A 17698-nucleotide genomic window follows, 5' to 3' on the forward strand; every position below is an offset into this window, starting at 1 on the left:
ATATATAATTACCTTGTAAATAGTATTTGAGTTTAATTAGTGTTTAATTTAGTTTTAGTTTTATTATTTTAATTTGAATTGGTTGTTTGAGAAGAAAAAATATGTGATTATATTTATGTGTTATAATGAATAATAGGAACAATTGCTAAGAGGCGTCACCTAGCAACGGACTGACCAACTTAGTTTTTTAAAGCAGTTCCGGCTAATTAGTGGCCGTGGCAGCGTCTAAGCAGCCCTTATAATTTAATAGTTTGGACATTTTTAGTGATTTAACCGTCATTACAGTTCGAAACCAGACCTTTTCTGTGTTTCGACTTAAATATGAATGGCTATGAACGTGTGTAACTAGCCCTGTCTGCGTTCATTTTGTCGGCTCGCCTAATACATTAATACGACTTTTGGATGTTTTGACTATCGATGGGCCACTACACCAACTTTGGACCATTACAGCGGTGTATTTAGCTACAAGAGCTGCGACCTAAACATCTCGGCAGCAATCTTCCTCGGACCTATCGGAGTGGAGCAGCTTGCGTCGACTAGTATTTGTTTTATATATATTTATTGGTGTATTTGTGATTTACTATTCCTCTACATTTAGTGTATTAAGTTTAATTCTCAAAAATCAATCTGAGAAGATTAAAATTTAAACAAAATATAGGAAGAAGATAGTTGACCATATGTAATAGATTGGAGGAAGATAGTCCGAGTGGCGATCAATAAAGGTATCAAAATAGTTTTTGTTACTATTTTGATACCTATATTGATCGCCACCCGGGCTATCTTCCCCTAAACAAAATATACATTTTAAATAACTTTAACATTTTTTCACCACTAGTCCAGCCAATGAAGACTCAATTAGGGATTATAGACGGAACTAATGGGACGGTCTTCAGGCCATCATAAAAACTAAAAAAACAAAACGATGTATCAATCTTAATTCAAAGAAACATAAAAATAACAAACAAACTTGTAAATATACATAACAATAAAGTAGTAAGATAGTAGTTGATATTAATAGGAGATAGCAACTACTATCTACCTAATTAACAACTATCAGCAGTATAGGACTCCAATGGGAGTCTTGGCCGAAAAAAAAAAAACTAACAACTACTATATACCGGTCTAATAAGCAGGAGATGAAGAAAACAATAAATAGGAGAACTTCTTTATCGAAGTATAATCAGTTGGTCATGATATTAAACAGTTCATTTCTGATGTTAGAGGTGAATTCAATAATCATTTAGTTAACTCACTCCTGCAAAAATATGGCATTGAATACCACATATCAGCTCATTACTCACCAGAAATGAATGGTAATGTAAAGCGAGAAGACCGTATCTTTATGGAAGCTGCTCATTCCATGATTTATTCAAAAGATTTTCTCATCAAACTATAGGTTAAAGTGATTCATGCAGTTGCATTTGTCTTAAACCGAACTGGACATACTGGAGTGGTTGGAAAAACACCGATACAGTTGTAGACCACTTTTCCTTTTCCCAAAATAGATTATTTCAGAAATTTTGGATGTAAATGTTTCGCACATGTCACAAAGCAGGTGCGAAAAAATGGAATAAGAAAAGTACTCTTGGGATTTTTGCAAGTGAAAATTGTGACAAAAATGGATTCAGGATTATACAAATAGTAATTTCCAGAAATGTTATTTTCTAGATAAAAGATAAATTAGAATATTGGAAGTTGGCTTTGAATAAGATTAGCATACTGAAGAACCTGTGACAAAAGAGAACCTGGATGTGGAGGTTTCCCCACTGACCATGATAATGAAGAAGTTCGAAGTTCAAGAACCAGAAGAGGGCTTGCTTATCTCCAAGATTTTATCTTATTTGCCGAGAATGATGGAAGTTTGGAAGATGTTTGATTATAAGCAAAAGGGTAATGGGTGGAAAGCAATCAATAGTGAGTTGAGCTCCCTTACTGCAAACAATGCCTGAACCTTAATGGAAGAAAATAGTTTCTAATCATTGGGTATTGAAAAGGAAGACCAATCCTGATAGTGTTATTGAACAGTCTTCAGTTCGACTGTTCCACCAATCTAAAAAAAACCGCCTCGGCGAGTACAGGTCCTCGTATTCCGGTTACGAACGGGGCACAATAATCTTGGAGCCCTGGAGCACCCTTTTCAGAAAGTTCTATATTTTCCTCAGTCTCCTTTGTGAGTGCGGAGAAGGTGAGCAAAATACCGAGCACAAACTTACAGGCTCTTTTCCGAACAAAGGAGGCTGGTCTGGGTCTTTACAACTGAGGAGTAAAAAAAGTAATACGGAAGCCTGGAGGACCTCAGGAATACTGACTGTGTTACCCCCTGACCTGACCATCTAAGGGAAAGAACGCAGAAGAAAAAGATTTGTTCAACAATTGACAATAACATTGTCTGGTATTTTTTTTCCCTTATTATAAATTTAGTAGTGTGATGAACATGTCGAACATTTTGCAACAACTGTTACAATTTATTTCAAGGTTATTATATTTAAAATAGCTTATAAAAGCTATTTAGTGAGATACAGTTCCACCCGGTAAGTTGGGAAATAAGATAAAAATTGTTGGAAAATTTCCTATGTTGCTGTTAGAGTAATTGCTCTAAATAATTTCTTCCTAGATTCTGTCTTCTACACCAGGGTGAAAATCGCTTTCCAAGACTAACAACGATAGTAGCGCGTTTTCTTGGACTTGCTGGTGACCTCTTTTCATTTTATTGTTGCTATCTTCCTCCAATGTTGCCATATCCTATGACACTTTCTGAGAGAATTTCTTGTATACATTGAACTCTGCAGTTCATCACATTTCTTCTGAACTTCGCCAAATAAAAACATATGTACCTCGATTGTTAAAATCAATATTTGGTCCTTACGTTACTGTTAAATGTATATTTTTATTTTAAACTTTTTTTTTTAAGCTTACTGATTTAACTGCAATATGATTCTGAAACAAATCGTAAATATTTTAGAGAGAAGTGAGTCTAAAATCTTGTATGTTAAAAAAAACTTAGGAACAGTTCCACTTCAATACTGTAATACTTGTTTCCATGCAACTTTTAAAAAATTTCAATCTTATGAGGTTAGTTAAATTTAAAAACATAATTTTTAAAACGAAGTTAAAGTTAGTTGTAAATGAATTTTAATCAAATTTCTTAAAGTACGGTATTACTAAAAACCAGTGCAAATTATGTAATAAAACTTCAACCTAACGACCCGGTAACCTCTCTGTCTAACTGATAATGTTATCTGTTGTCAGAATTTAGATCTTTGTTTTTCGTTATAGACGGTATCATACATTTTTTTTCTAATATAAAGCCTTCTGTTGCATGCAGTTGTAATTTAGTTCCTTCTCATATTGGATATAGTCATGTCTAGTTCAGATTCTTTACAGGAAAACTCCGAAACTTTGATGAATATCGTTTTGGATTTACCAACTCCTAGAAATGAAAAGCTCTCCGCTAAGTATAAAAGGTAATAATCAAATATTTGAATTCATAACAACATATAGACCTCTGAAAATAATAGTGTTTGTGAAACTTAATCTTTTTATTTGATAAATAATGAAGCAAGTATTTTGTTTTTGTGTTTGTCAGCTTTTTAACAATTAATTTTATCATTTTGGGTTTATTTAGTTTTCCCATATTTATCAGAATAATTTACAAATAGATTGGGTATCCTTTAATTTTTATTTTTTAGGAATATTTATTTGATCCTACAATATTTTTCTCCAAGTTTGGTTCACATTTACCCATAGAATAAAAAACTAATTTTTAATTTACACTTATCACAGAATTTTAGTGCCAATCAGTGAATATTTTTTCTCTTTAAAATAATGACATATTAAGAATGTAGCACAGCTATTTTGCGTTTATTGGTTTAATTTTATAAAGCTTAAAAATATTTAAAGTTAATTGATTATTGAAAAATTATGAAAATATATCAAATTTATTTCCAGACATGAGTATTCTTTAAAAAAAAACTGGTTGGGACAGAGGTCATTTCTTGAGTTAAGCCTCAATAAAAATTTTAAATAGAAACGTTTTTCAAATTTTTAGCACTTATATCAGATGATCCTGCTAAGTATCATATGATGTCCAAAGTTATAGTAACCAAATTCAAAAAATATCTCATGAAGTTCCTTGAAGCTTCATAATTAACATTAAATTTGAGATAGTAACAAAATCTGAGATTTGAGAAAAGCAGCATTAGATAGGGGCTCATTTAGAATGTAAGGACAAACATTTGAAGAATAAATATTAAATTAGGTTTGCAATGTATGGTCATTTGCCGAATTCATGCATTACACAGAGGTCAAATTTGAAGAGATATCTATGACTAAGATATACACAGCTGGTTGTAAAATAAAACAATACAAGCTATACTCTGACCTTAGAGATACAAAGATTAGAACCTACCTGTTAAAACTACGAGGCAGAGAAATTAACTGTTTTGTAAGTTACTCCAGAACTGAATTCATATTAAAAATATATTCTTACTTACCATAATGCACTAAATTCATATTAAAAATATATTCTTTCATTTTATAATTTGTATGCTTATTTTATTTATAGCTTTGAATTATCCTCTTTGCTTTTATCTTTTTTATTTTTATTTACTTTTTTTTCGTCTTTCATTGATGTGATTTTGTACTTGATGGAATTTTTTAGGACAGTAGTATGATGATAATGTGCTTTTGTACATGTAGTGTATTTACATTTTTCAAAAATGAAACTCTTCTGTAGGTCCCCTATGGAAGACAAAAATATTATTAGGTAATTATTGGAAGATTCCAGAACAAAGGCCTACAGTCTTTCATATTATCTATAAGTAACCAGTCTTCATTTTGCTAATTCAAGCATCTTTAGTATGTTATGGCTATAGACATGAGATGTGCTACCTCTATTGATTTAGTCCTTATTAGGCACATCATATGGTATACAATGCCAATAAATTATTCTTCAAGGCTTGTTTTCAATTATGTGAATTAATTGTACCCTGATAGACCTTGAATTGGTGAAACATTGATTGGTTGCTTATTAATTGTTTATAGTGAAATCTAGGACCTCTCCTTTGGATTTTGTAATCTTCTAATAATAACTAAAAATTATTTTACTAATATATTTTTAATATGATAGGAGCTTTGCTTATCCAACGGTGAAGGATAGACTTCCAGTAATTTTGTCTAAACTAGTGGATCTTCTTTATAGAGAAAAACAAAACATTATAAACAATTATGGAGAGGTATGTGAAACATTCATTTGATGTTTTATTAGATGTATTAATAATAGTGAAGTTTCATGTAATAAATGTTTTAAAATTATAATTTATTTGAATGAGTAACATCCTAGAAGTAGAGACTGTTTCTTCATGTTAATCTTCTCAAGATATTGTTGAAAGTTGCATTATGTATATAATAAAAAAATATTTCGAAAATCCAAGTTTAAAAAATTCTAATTTGTAATTTATCCATTTATTATGTTAAGAAAGTTACAAAGAATTAATACCTTTTTTTAGTTTATTAGTTGTTAATCTTGACTATGAATTGTGGAGGCACAAGTTTTGATTCTACTTCCTCAAAGAGGAATTTATTTTAAAAAATAAGGCCTGCAAATAATTTATCTAGTTTCTTTTGTTAAAAAGAAATGTCTGAACTGACAAAAAGTATTTTCCGTATCATATTCTGTCCCTTGTGTTGTTCCATACCAAATGCAAAATTTATATTGCATGTATATGTGTATTTCCTCTCCACTTAAATTTTATATTTCCTGATGTTTTTGATCTAATTAATAAAACAAGTTCAAATCATTACCTTAAATGACTTAAGTTTGTTTTAATTTAAGGATGCTGAAGAAGAATTAAAGTCAGCCATTGGAGAAATTTCGCAGTTGAAGAATCATGTCCAAACTGCTAAACCATTTGAGAAGTTCTCATCAAGTGATCCTGACACTCATCTATGGAATGCACATTTGGAAGAACTCATGAAAGAAGGAAGTACATTAAATTACTTTGAAGCTGTTTGGCTTGTGGCAGAATGTTACTTGTATAGGAAAATGCGAGAGATATTTGCTACTAAGTATGTTAAATTTATTTGCTTTTTAAATTTTTTTTATGCCTCCATGGTCTGCATTATCAATAAACTAAATAAAATAATACATTCCAATAATGTCTATGTCTAATTTATTTTTGATATGATTTATGTAGTTGTATTTTTCATTAATAAAAATATCATTTATGGTAATTATATATTTATATGTATATTTATGATAATTAAACACAAATATAATAAATTGAGTTATCTTAATTATACATATAAATATATAATTACCATAAATATTATTTTTATTAATGAATTCTGAACTACCAAATGGCACTTGGGTTATTCTGTACCATATATTGGTAATTCTAAGAAAAATGACCTTTTTGTCCCAAACCATTTTAATGGCTTTAAATTATAAAAAAAAAAAAAGTAATATCAGAAGAAAAAAAAACACGTAGAGAGCTTGGATCTGTTTATTTTAAACCATTTATAATAACAGTATATTTCTTCCAAACCATCATGATCAAAATTCTAAGTCGAAAGTCAATTTGTCATTACTCTGAATGCTCTTGCCAAGATTGCAAACTCTATTACATGTTATCTACAGATACTTTATATCTTTGTTGTGCAGTCTCACACCTACAGTTCCTAGTATGGTAATCCAAATGAAAACATAAATTCAATAAGCTGTGGAAACCTTTAAAAAGGCAGGCCCCAAAGCTTATGTCATACATCAGGCGTCCTATGTATCCTTTTTAAACTATTCCACTTAGCACTTTGAGGAGTTAGGAATTCGGATCACTGGGATTCCTATATTCACATCAAAAGCTCATTTTCTCTTTAGGATTAATTTATTGAAAGTTAACTGCTGGGTAAAAGCTAAATATATTCTTTGGATGTCACTCATATGATTGTGATCTTGAGATTAAAAAAAAGTTGTGGAGTAAAGGCAGTTATTATTGACATGCCACTAGTTATTTACACTTGTAACTTAAATTTGATGAAATAAGGATTTGAAGTCTTGGAGGTTTTCAAATTTGGTGCCGTTGCAAAGTTAAACCAATTCCTACCATAATGATCTTGCCATCAGCTGATAAAATGTTTAGAGGAAATACATTTCTTATCAAATTGCACCATTATATTCTTACCAATTTCATTAAGAAGGGCAGTGACTCAAAATTTTGCCTATTTTATCTTGAACTCTGAGCTTTTGTTTTTTTTAACACATTTTGATACCACTTCCTGATGTGAGTATCATTTTCAAATGTGAATTTTGATGAAATCTACAGCTATAAGGGTTGTAAATAATTGGATTTTCAAAATGTTCTATATATGTTGACACTGTGTCAACAATTGTTGAAAGACTTGTCATCGTTTTCCATAAAACTCAGTATTTTATAAAACTTTTGCTTATATGCGCCTACACTTCACTTTTTAATTTGTTACAGAATGATGCTTTTATTTTTAAAAATAACTAAATGATCCACTGAAGAAGGTCATGAAAAGGACAACTTTAAAAAGTCTAATTGTCTGCTGAAATAGGTACAAATTGAGCAATGCTTAAGGGTGACTTCATCACAGCCAAAGTGTTTACCAAAGAGAAGAAGGTAACCATGCCTTGTCAAGTTTTGGGGATTTCGGTTAAAAAGCTGGCTGTTAACCCTGTCAAAGCTTGAAAGAGACTGAATGAGATAACAGGGTCAGGATGAGATAAGAGCGCAGTTTTAATTACCAAAGCCTCTAGTGTTATTTAATATGTAAAACCAAAGTTCTATTTTCTTATCCTTAAAATTTCAATTGAAATGTACTAATGTAAATTTATCACCTACAATTTTGAATATAATTTCAATTAATTAACATTCTCATACCATTTTTTAATTCCTAGTTATGGGTAACAAGCTCAAAAGTGTTCAGAACCTATTATAAGATAATTTTGAACCTTTAAATAAAATATTTTTGTTCAAAATAAATTAATTTTTTTGGCGAAGAGGGCGTCAATAACTAATTCCTTTCTGTGTTGATAATCGGTTTTTGCGTGTTAATAACTCTTAAAAACTAGTTATTGGTTTTGGGTTTTCGAAAAACAGAACTTTTTATAGTGTTTTCACCAAAATTATAAGGTAAATATGTAAAAAATTTGAAACAATAGCATAGATTAGTTAATAAAAAAATTAATGGGAAAATAATTTTGTTGAAGTCATCAAAAACCAGTGCTTTACCCTAAATGTTTAATTTTTAATCAATTTCATTTAGCTTTTTCTCCATTTGTCAGTATGCTTTTATTTGTTAAAATGTGTTATCCACTCTCCTACAAGTGCTACTTTAGTATAAAATTTCAGTCATCTTGGTATTCAAAATATTATTGCTTAGATATTATAAATATCTTGATATATAAATAATTGACTGTATCAATACAAATTATGAAGAAGATGGTCAGGGGTGTGGTCACAAGAAAACAAAAATAGGTAAATAAATAGTTATTAACTATTTTTATTTTCTTGTGACAGTATCCCTGACCATCTTCTTTATAATTCAAATGAAATATATTAAAGTACAGGGAATTAATAATCATTTTGAAATAAAATAAAAAGGGCTTTGGATACTTTACATGGAAATGTTTAGTAAATGCTTCTTGGTTTTAGATAGGCACCCTGAAAATCCTTATCAAGAGTAGAAAAGTTTATTAGGATCTTCTCATTAAAACAAAAAACAGATTGATACAAGAAAAAAAAAAAGCATTTTTTTCAAATATCAAACAAGGTCACTTTTTTCTTAAATTGGCCATATTACTCCATACAGAAATATTATGAAAAAATCTATCTTTATTTAAAAAATTGTATGTAGTTTTTTTTTTGGTAGAACTTCGTTATTACGACCTCATAGGGACTGGGCATGAGGTTGGTCCTATAAAAAAGTTGGATAAACTGAAGCCCATCATTTTGTGAATTAGATATAGGTAATTAACAAGTGTAAATGAAATTCAAAAACATAACTTTTATTTGAGTTTTTATAAATACATACTTATGTAACAATTTTCTTTATAAATATTTCTTACATTAACAAACATTTATGTATTTACATATAAAATATATTATTATATTATAATGGTTAATTATGATAGCAATCAGTTTTTTTGCAATGATTTCTTAATTACCTATTGTTCTATATTTAAAGAGCTAATTTAAAAATGTTGATTGTTTTTTGAATAGTAGACTTTGTTATTTAAGGTGGAAGTATCGGTATCTAACTAGCTAAGATGTTGCTGAACAAACCGATGAATGTTTTCAATGCTTCTGGTTGGTAAATTGCTCAATACATCTCTGCAACCAGATCTTCTCCCCCTCCCCCTCATATGCAATTCCCCATCTCCATTAAAGTGAAGATTGGAAGGATGTAGCCATGGCTTTGATTAGAGGTCCAGAGAGAGGAATTCCTTTTTCTCTTACTTACCAGAACAATAACCAAACTGCTTCTTCCAATATCTCTGATGTTGGTTTTTTAATATTTTTTGGTTATTTTGTTCATAAAAAAAATTACTGAATGATATTAACTAGTCCTGATTCTTTGTTCAGTTATAGTTATATTCCCAACTGCTAATTCATTTGCTACTCTAACTTGTCCTTTACCTTTTCAATCCTTTCAAGAGTCTAAAGTTTTTCGGTCATTGAATGCTGTATTATTTTTTCAAAATACTTAGTACATCTGTTTTGCAAAAAACATTAGTACATCTGATATGAACACTATGAAAGTCCAAATCCAAACCTATATTTTAAACTTTGTGTAAACAAAAGTGAATCAGTTTTTTTAAAAAAGTATACAAATGCCTGGTTTTCAGTTGAATAAATATTCAAAATTTATTTAAGAAATTCTTATGTTAAAAAGTTGTTTATGCTTGAAGACTTCAAAAGTTGAATTATTGGGAGGAATTCTAAAAAAAAAAAAATTGATTTATACAGTATATTGAAGCAACAAAGTTAGTTTTAGGGTTCACTGTAATAATAATTTCTAGATTATCATATTATATTAAAAGCAAATTTTTGTGAGTCTGAAGCTCTAGAAAATTTGTTTGCACAACTATTTACTGATTGAATTATAGATGAATGACAAATTAAAATCTTAATTTAATTTTGAATTTTCTTTAGGAGCAGCCTTAATCTTATGGATTATTTCTGTTATCAGAAGTCTGTTTTACTATCTGATTCTCTGCCGGCTATAGGACCTGTTTTGAGTCACATGGAGAAAGAAGGTCTTTTAAATAGTTCAAAGTCATTATCGAAGACTCAGATGCAAGAGGAACTTACCATGTTATTGAAGGTTTTTTGTTTAGAATAATAATTATGGTACTACTCCTTGCAAGTTAGGGAAGGCCATCCCACTGTTGCCCCTATCTTCCACAATTCGGCCTTCTCTATCTTGTCTAGAAATTTGAACGTAACAATAATTTCATAATTGGCTGTATGAATGTCTTTATCAGATTCTATAAAGAATCCTCAAAACCTATGATAATGTTGTAAATAAATGCCTTTGACACAATGCTAAATGAGTGAAAATCTTAGTTAGTTCATTTTTATTAACATGTTAATTGATGATCCGCTTGTGTGATTCAGTTATAACTTAATAATTTTTTTTTTACTTTAATGAGTACACTGACAGACAAAAAAAGTTCCTACCGAGATTTAGGCAATTTTATTACTGAATCTTTACTTTGTTGTGGGGTAAAAATGAATTTTGCATAACTGTTGTATGTTCATATTCAAGCCATGGTTGTATGTTTTCTTAAATAAGCTTTACATAAAACTCACTGTTCATCTGCTAGAAAAATCTTTTTTATTGGTAAACATAGTTTTAGTCCACATATCCTGTGATGAAGCCAACCAATATTGCATCACTTCTAACCTTCTCAACTGATTAATTTTTGATAACGGAATAACTTTGTTAGTTTTTTGATATCGAAACCCTATTTTACCTCTTTTTCCTCCTTATGGTACAGGTCGAAACTTCTCTGTAGATGTGTTGAGGTGATTAGCTCTCCTATGCACTCTGTCTTTAAATTTCTCATTTTTTCTTACCTCCACACATTTTTCCTACCTTTCTTCTTTTTTGCCCACATATAATCTGTTATAAATATTTTTTGTACTAAAGAAAAGGGAATTCCACATTTTCCTCGCAGCTCATCATGTGGCCCACATCACATTTCACTGTTGTAATAACATCTTTGGAAAACACTATGACTCATTTAGGAATTATATAGGTGCACATTTTTATTTGTCCATAAACATTATTCAAAGATTTGTGGTTAATCCTTTACAGGGTTTGAAAACAAACACAAGCATTAACAATGTAATCAATTTTTAATAAACAGTTATGTCTCTACTTTTTAGCATTATTGCAGGACTCAATTATAAAGAAAGCGGTGTGCACTTTTTTTGTCCATTAGTGTACTTAATGTTTATATTTTAACCTTTGTCAAATTTTGTTCAAAACAAGTTTTATAAAAAATTCTGTTAAATTCCCTGAACCTATTTCTAGCAGCCATGTCTAAGTCATATAGATCATTGTTGATGTCTGGCATGCACACATCATTCACATACTCAAGTTCTCTTATCTGGAATCTTTTTCGTCGGTTCAAATATCTTTGTTGAATGTTACTCTCACTAAGATTTTTAGTGGTTGTAAAGAACATTTTAAACTTTCCTTTTTTTCATTAAAGCTAAGCAACTCTTTAAGGAATGTTAGATGAAATTTCTGACACATTAAACTTCTTGTCTTTCTGCTCTCAATGCTGCTGAATACCAAATTCTATTTAGCATAAGTATGATACTGAAGAATACTGAGGGACGTCACTAATTCTGAAAGCTGTCCCTATTTAGAGACCATAAAAAGTTTTATCCTTACCAATTCCTGGACCATCTACTTAGGAACCCTTTTTGTTCTTTAACAAGTTAATTGCTGTGACTATCTTTATTATTATGTTAGGATCCTCGTCTATTTAATATTGATATATCTCGCTATTCCCCTCATTCTCTCTTACAATTTCTTGTGTAAATCCATCAATTGATTATTCTCCTACCTGGTTTAGTAGTATCTTGCCTAGTTCTCACATCAACTCTTTCCATTTATTCAGAATGCAAATGAATTCTTTGAAAAGTCTATTATATATATATATATATATATATATTTTAAAAATTATATTGTAATCAATGTATTTTATTTCATTTCCTAAAGTTGTTATATTTTTTTTAAAGTTAAAATATCACCATATTCTTTTGAATTCTGAATAAGAAATCTTATTTATAGTCATATATTTAAAATATTTTTTCATTTCTGTTTTATAAATATGTGTAGTGTTCACTTTGGGCGAACAGACTAGATTTATCATTGGCTGGAGGAACTACTGAGGTTCAATCTGACTTACTGCATCAAGTTGAACATTGGGATGGCAATATTTTAGCAAATGATTTGCAACAGGTATCAAGTCTTCTGATTGCGGCTAAAACTAGTAATAAAATTGTAGGTAATAAATTTATTCACAAGAATATTAATTTTTCATGTTTCCAAGATTATGGTTATTATCCTAGCATATGAGAGTTAGCTCATTTTTATTATTATTATGTGTTTTTTAATAGGGTAGTAATGTTTGATGTGTATACTACATGGTTGGTTGTATTTGTGATAGATCTTTGGACATAAATTCTTTTTTATAAAATTACTGGTCTTTATTTTGATTTAATTATAAATTTTAAAATCAATATGAATTTGCTTGGATTTTTTAAAATCAAATTTGTTTGATTATTGGTCTCTGGGCAGTTGATTGACCTATTCCATGTCAGAATGAAGATTCAAATCCATTTCTTTGAGTCCGTGAAGATAATAGACTAAAAGTCTATTTTCACAGGCTGGATACGAAAGTGCTGCTTCTGACTTGATAGTGCTTCCCCATCACACTATACCACTGAATCTTCTTTTCCTGTCTTAATGATTTCCTCCCTATAATATCATAAATTTCTAATCTTACAAATCGATATCATTTGACAGGTCCCTAAGGCTTTTACCAAGTGAGGTTCATTTATCAAGTCATTGATGAATAATTGTTTTTATAAAGTTGCTTGATTTTATTTTTATTCATTATATTTTAAAGTATCTTATGATCAAAAGCCCAGCAGGAAATCATTTTTACCTAAATATACCTAATTAAGGCAGAGTATGGGCTTATTTTATTATTTTCTGTAATATGTAATGTAATTTATTTGTTTAAATTCTAATTAATCGATTCCTCCAGCTGGTACTTGATCTCAATATATGTTTTCATCGTTATTTGGAATGGACTACTTTTTCAGTGAAGATTAGGTTTTAGAAATAAAAACACCAAAAATCCTGAATTATTCCAATGCATATTTGCAAATTTGCTGCTGATATGTTTTGGTAAGTAAAGTAGGGGAATGTTCAGGTAAAGTGAGGGGATAAGTTTGATAGCTGCTGAGTTACATCCTGCCATATGACCCAAACCTCGCTTGGTAAATTGTTTCCAGCTTCAAAACTTCCAACTAAAAAATACCTTTCAGTTTTTAGTTTCACTCTGATGTCTGCAAGTAAACATAAATAGTTTGAAATGTATTTTATTAGCTTGTTTAAATAAATAAAATAAGCTAGCAATAAAAATATAGAAATGACTCACAGTATGGATAATTTTGTGTCTCTTTAACATTGTAATTTTGTTTCTTTTAATTTACCATTTAACTGTCAATGTATAAATTTGAAATTAAAATTTCTAATAAGTTATAATTTTATTATTAATGAAAAAAGTATTGGCTTGTTAAAAATGAGAATTAAAATGCACCCTTTGCATAATACTGGTTTAAATTCTTAATATTTATAATTTCCTGATTACTATATTTTTTTTCATTTCCAGATTTTGTTACTGACAACAGTGGTTTGGAATTTCTTTGTGATTTGTGTCTTGCTGACTACCTTGTTTCCAAATGTAATGTTAAACAGTTAAATTTCAGGGTAAAATCCATTCCCTGGTTTATATCTGATGTAATGTCAAAAGATTTATTCCAGACAATTGAAGATGTTAGGTCAAGTCCCAATCCTATGTACCAAAAATTTGGAGAACGTTGGCAGAAATTTATTGATGAAGGTAACGAATCTGGAATATCAATGGTCAACTTGTGTAATAATAAAAAAGGAAGATGGTCTGGGTAATTCCTTCTATATTGGCAAAACTAATAATCAACTTAAAAACCGTATTTTCCAGCACAAAACTTATATCAACTCTAGTAACCCTACTGCCTCTAAATTGTCAGAACACGTTTTAAACCTCAATCATTCTTTTAACTTTGATACTACTTCAATGCTTCCTACTGTCCCCAACCATAAAAAACGCCTCACCTCGAAAGCCATTCATATAAATTTAACACAGAATTATGTCAATCATAAAAGTCGATAAAGACTGCATCTCCCTAACATACTGATACATCTTATACATTATAAAATCCCCACTATTCTTCTTTTCCCTATGTTCTGCATTTTAGCTCACTTTCCTGTTATGTCTTTTATGGTGTTTTATTTTTTTAATTCTTACCTCCCCCCCCCTCTTACTTAATTTCATTACTTTATATTTACTATCCATTCCTTTTCTTTTGTCTTTATATATCTTATTTTTAATTTATATTCATATGTTACTTTCAACTTTAGTATACTTCCATTCTAATTACTTTATTATTATTATTAGTTATATAGTTTCTATTATATAATTTACACACCTCTGAATCTCTATTTATTTTGTATATTTTCTTTTCTTCATCATATTATATTTATTGTATGCATTCTTTTAACTTGATTTCTTTTGTGTATTCTATACGTGTAAAATTTTTTTTTTAGTATATTTTCTTCCCCCTCCCCTATTATGTATATTATCATTTAATGGATGCCTATCTTCTATACTGTTTACCTTAAAATTATGTTCAAATGTTATACTCCCCACTCCCCTCTATACATGCTGTCAAACAGTTCACTTTATAGTTCTATCACTATTTGAGTTTTCCTTTGACCGCACCCACCATCTTCCTTTTCTAGAATTGGTTGTGTGTAATAACTTGTAACAATAATTATTATTGTACCTAATTTTTATATGAGATACCTTAAAAAATGTATTTCAACTCTTAATCTTTTTTTTATCTTCTTAATCATATTCTCTTCAACCACCGTTAATGTTTTTTATGGATAAATCGTGCCAGTGTGATTGATAGTGATAATGGCATAAGTCATTTTTTTTTTTATTTATATCTATCAGAAGAAATCAATCGAGTTGAGATATGATGTTGGAGAGGAAGAAGGGGTCCAGGTGACCATTAGTGGATATTGATGAGGTTCTGCAGGAAGGTATTGGGTCAAATCCGTCCAATAGTACTTGCGAATTTGCCAGGGAAAGATACTGTTAGTTGCCATCTACACTCCATGGGGAAGGTGAAAACTAGTAGACTGGTCTCTCACGAACTTACTCCTCAACAATCAACTAAGAGGTTAGAAATTTGTGAAAATTGATTGAAAAACGCTTCTAGTATGAGATTTTACCGGAAGATTATTCCCTGTGATGAAAGTGGATTTACTGGCAAAATCCAAATACCGACAAGGGCTAAAATCACAGTCAAACTGCTTTTTCCGGTTGCTGCAAGGGGGCAATTTGAAAAAAAAAACACATGCTTTGCGTTTAATTTTCCATTTTATTATGTCAATGGACTGTTCTTAAAGTGAAGTGCATTTTCTGTAATAATAATTATTATAGTCGTGTTTAGAAAAAAAATATATAAACTTAAATGGTTGATATTAACTTAATTATAATCAAGTATCTACCAGGGAGTCAATGTATGGAAAGTAAAATAAGAATAATGAAGTAAGAAGTTTATTGTTGCAACAGTTGAAAGACATCTAAGGAATGTTTATTTGTGTTATTTTATAATGTTTTTGTTTAAATTTAACTTTGTGTACTTATTTTAATGGTAAGAAATGGTATACAATAACATTTAATTGTTTTTTTACTCTCTGAAAGAACAGAGTAAATATTTTGAAGAACGTAAATGATATTTTATAATTATAAATCTAGTAAATTGATATGGTAAAACATATGTGATAAATTATATTTTATGTTATTTTTACTTATTAAACAAATAGATAAATTATTCAATATTATTTTTATCCATGTTATATTATCGAATCGATTATATTAGCTCTTGATGAGAGAATAGATTAAGATGATATGATGAGGATAGATTAAGATGATATTCTTGTATTTATATTATTACTACAAGAGATAAAATGTCTTTGTAACTAAAAAATATTTTGTCCTTAGGTGTTTGGCAAGTTAAGGTGGACCTATACTGGTGCCTTGGTAAAACCTATTCTGAAATGATTGATTCCGATCCTCAACTGTACAATGAATTATGCTCTTCCTCACTTATTATTTTCAAAGGTGATTTGAACTACAGAAAACTTCTTCAAGAAATCAATTGGGATCCAACTACTCCTTTTAGTAAGGCTATTGGAAACTTCCACCCTGCTCCTCTAGTGACCATGAGAACTTGCAAGGCTGACCTCATTTGTGGCCTTGAAAAGGATCTTGACAACGTGATGAATGCTCAACATGATGACTGGCTTGTTTCAGGAGACTTTGCTGTTGTTCAGCTTTATTCACCCTGAATTTATATAATTTCTAATTTCATTTAAATTTACCAAAAAAAAAAAAAAAATTTAAAGCTGGATAAAATTAGTTTAATCTACTTGTACATAGTAAATGGGTTTATTTAATTTTAATAAAGTCATCAGATTTTATATTGCTGATCTTTAAAGTTTACCCAATCTAATATGTCCCAAGTATTTTTTTTTTTTAAATGTTTTTAATTACAATCCAAATTAAGTTTTATAAATCTTCAATCAATTGAATAAATATTTTAAATAAAGCAATGAGCATATTATAAATAAAGCAATTTTCTAATTTATTTTAACTCTTTAATTAATATGTTTTGTAACTAACCACATTTTGAATGTAGAAATTATTAATAATGAGGTGTTTATAATTGATCATAGATTCAATATGAGGAGATAGTTGGGGGTGCAGTCTGTAATGATACACAAATAAGTAAAACTTATTTATTTGTGCCGAAGTTCAAACCTGAATTTCAGGCTTTCATCAGGGCTAAATAACAAAACGAGATAAAAATCTTAATTCAAAGAAAAATAATAATAAACAAAGTTAGAAACATAAATAACAATAAAATAATTAGATAGTAGATGATACTAATAGAAGATAAAATATAATATTGTAGAGGTCAGAATTATACTAAATAAATAATAAAAAAGTTATTAAAAACAGACAGAGCTTATGTAAATAAAGAAATAAACATTATGAAAGGTGCAGGAAATGTGGAATGTAAATAATGAGTAATTAAAATTAACATAATAAAAATATGTAAGTAATGATTAAAAATATATAAATAGTGAAAAAAATGAAATGAACATAGTGAACAATTCTAAACATAAGTTTCCATCAGGCCTAATAAGAAGGAAGATAAAAAATGACACTATTGTAGAGTGAAAACCTGGAAGTATTATAAAGCATTAAAATATATATGTAGATAATATACAACCACAAAAATATATGATAATTATA

At 29.4% G+C, this 17698-nt stretch overlaps 1 protein-coding gene across 4 annotated transcripts; it reads left to right on the forward strand.

The window, feature by feature from the left end:
* The first annotated feature begins 2916 nt into the window (after nucleotides 1–2916).
* LOC106684576 (damage-control phosphatase ARMT1) lies at nucleotides 2917–16860 on the forward strand. Of its 4 annotated transcripts, none has more exons than XM_014426732.2 (8): nucleotides 2917–3072; nucleotides 3385–3464; nucleotides 5129–5234; nucleotides 5834–6066; nucleotides 10173–10344; nucleotides 12376–12544; nucleotides 13940–14170; nucleotides 16382–16860. In XM_014426732.2, the coding sequence occupies exons 1-8, from the start codon at nucleotides 2932–2934 to the stop codon at nucleotides 16726–16728; spliced, it is 1479 nt and encodes a 492-aa protein (XP_014282218.2). In that variant the 5' UTR covers nucleotides 2917–2931; the 3' UTR covers nucleotides 16729–16860. The 4 variants fall into 4 exon arrangements, with proteins under 4 accessions (XP_014282218.2, XP_066907538.1, XP_024215718.1 ...); XM_067051437.1 differs by having other exon boundaries at nucleotides 2950–2968; XM_024359950.2 differs by lacking the exon at nucleotides 2917–3072 and adding an exon at nucleotides 3199–3279.
* Nucleotides 16861–17698: the final 838 nt, after the last annotated feature.

The sequence above is a fragment of the Halyomorpha halys genome, unplaced genomic scaffold (genome assembly GCF_000696795.3).
Source record: "Halyomorpha halys isolate HHAL.00 unplaced genomic scaffold, Hhal_1.1 Scaffold594.1, whole genome shotgun sequence".
NCBI lineage: Eukaryota > Metazoa > Arthropoda > Insecta > Hemiptera > Pentatomidae > Halyomorpha > Halyomorpha halys.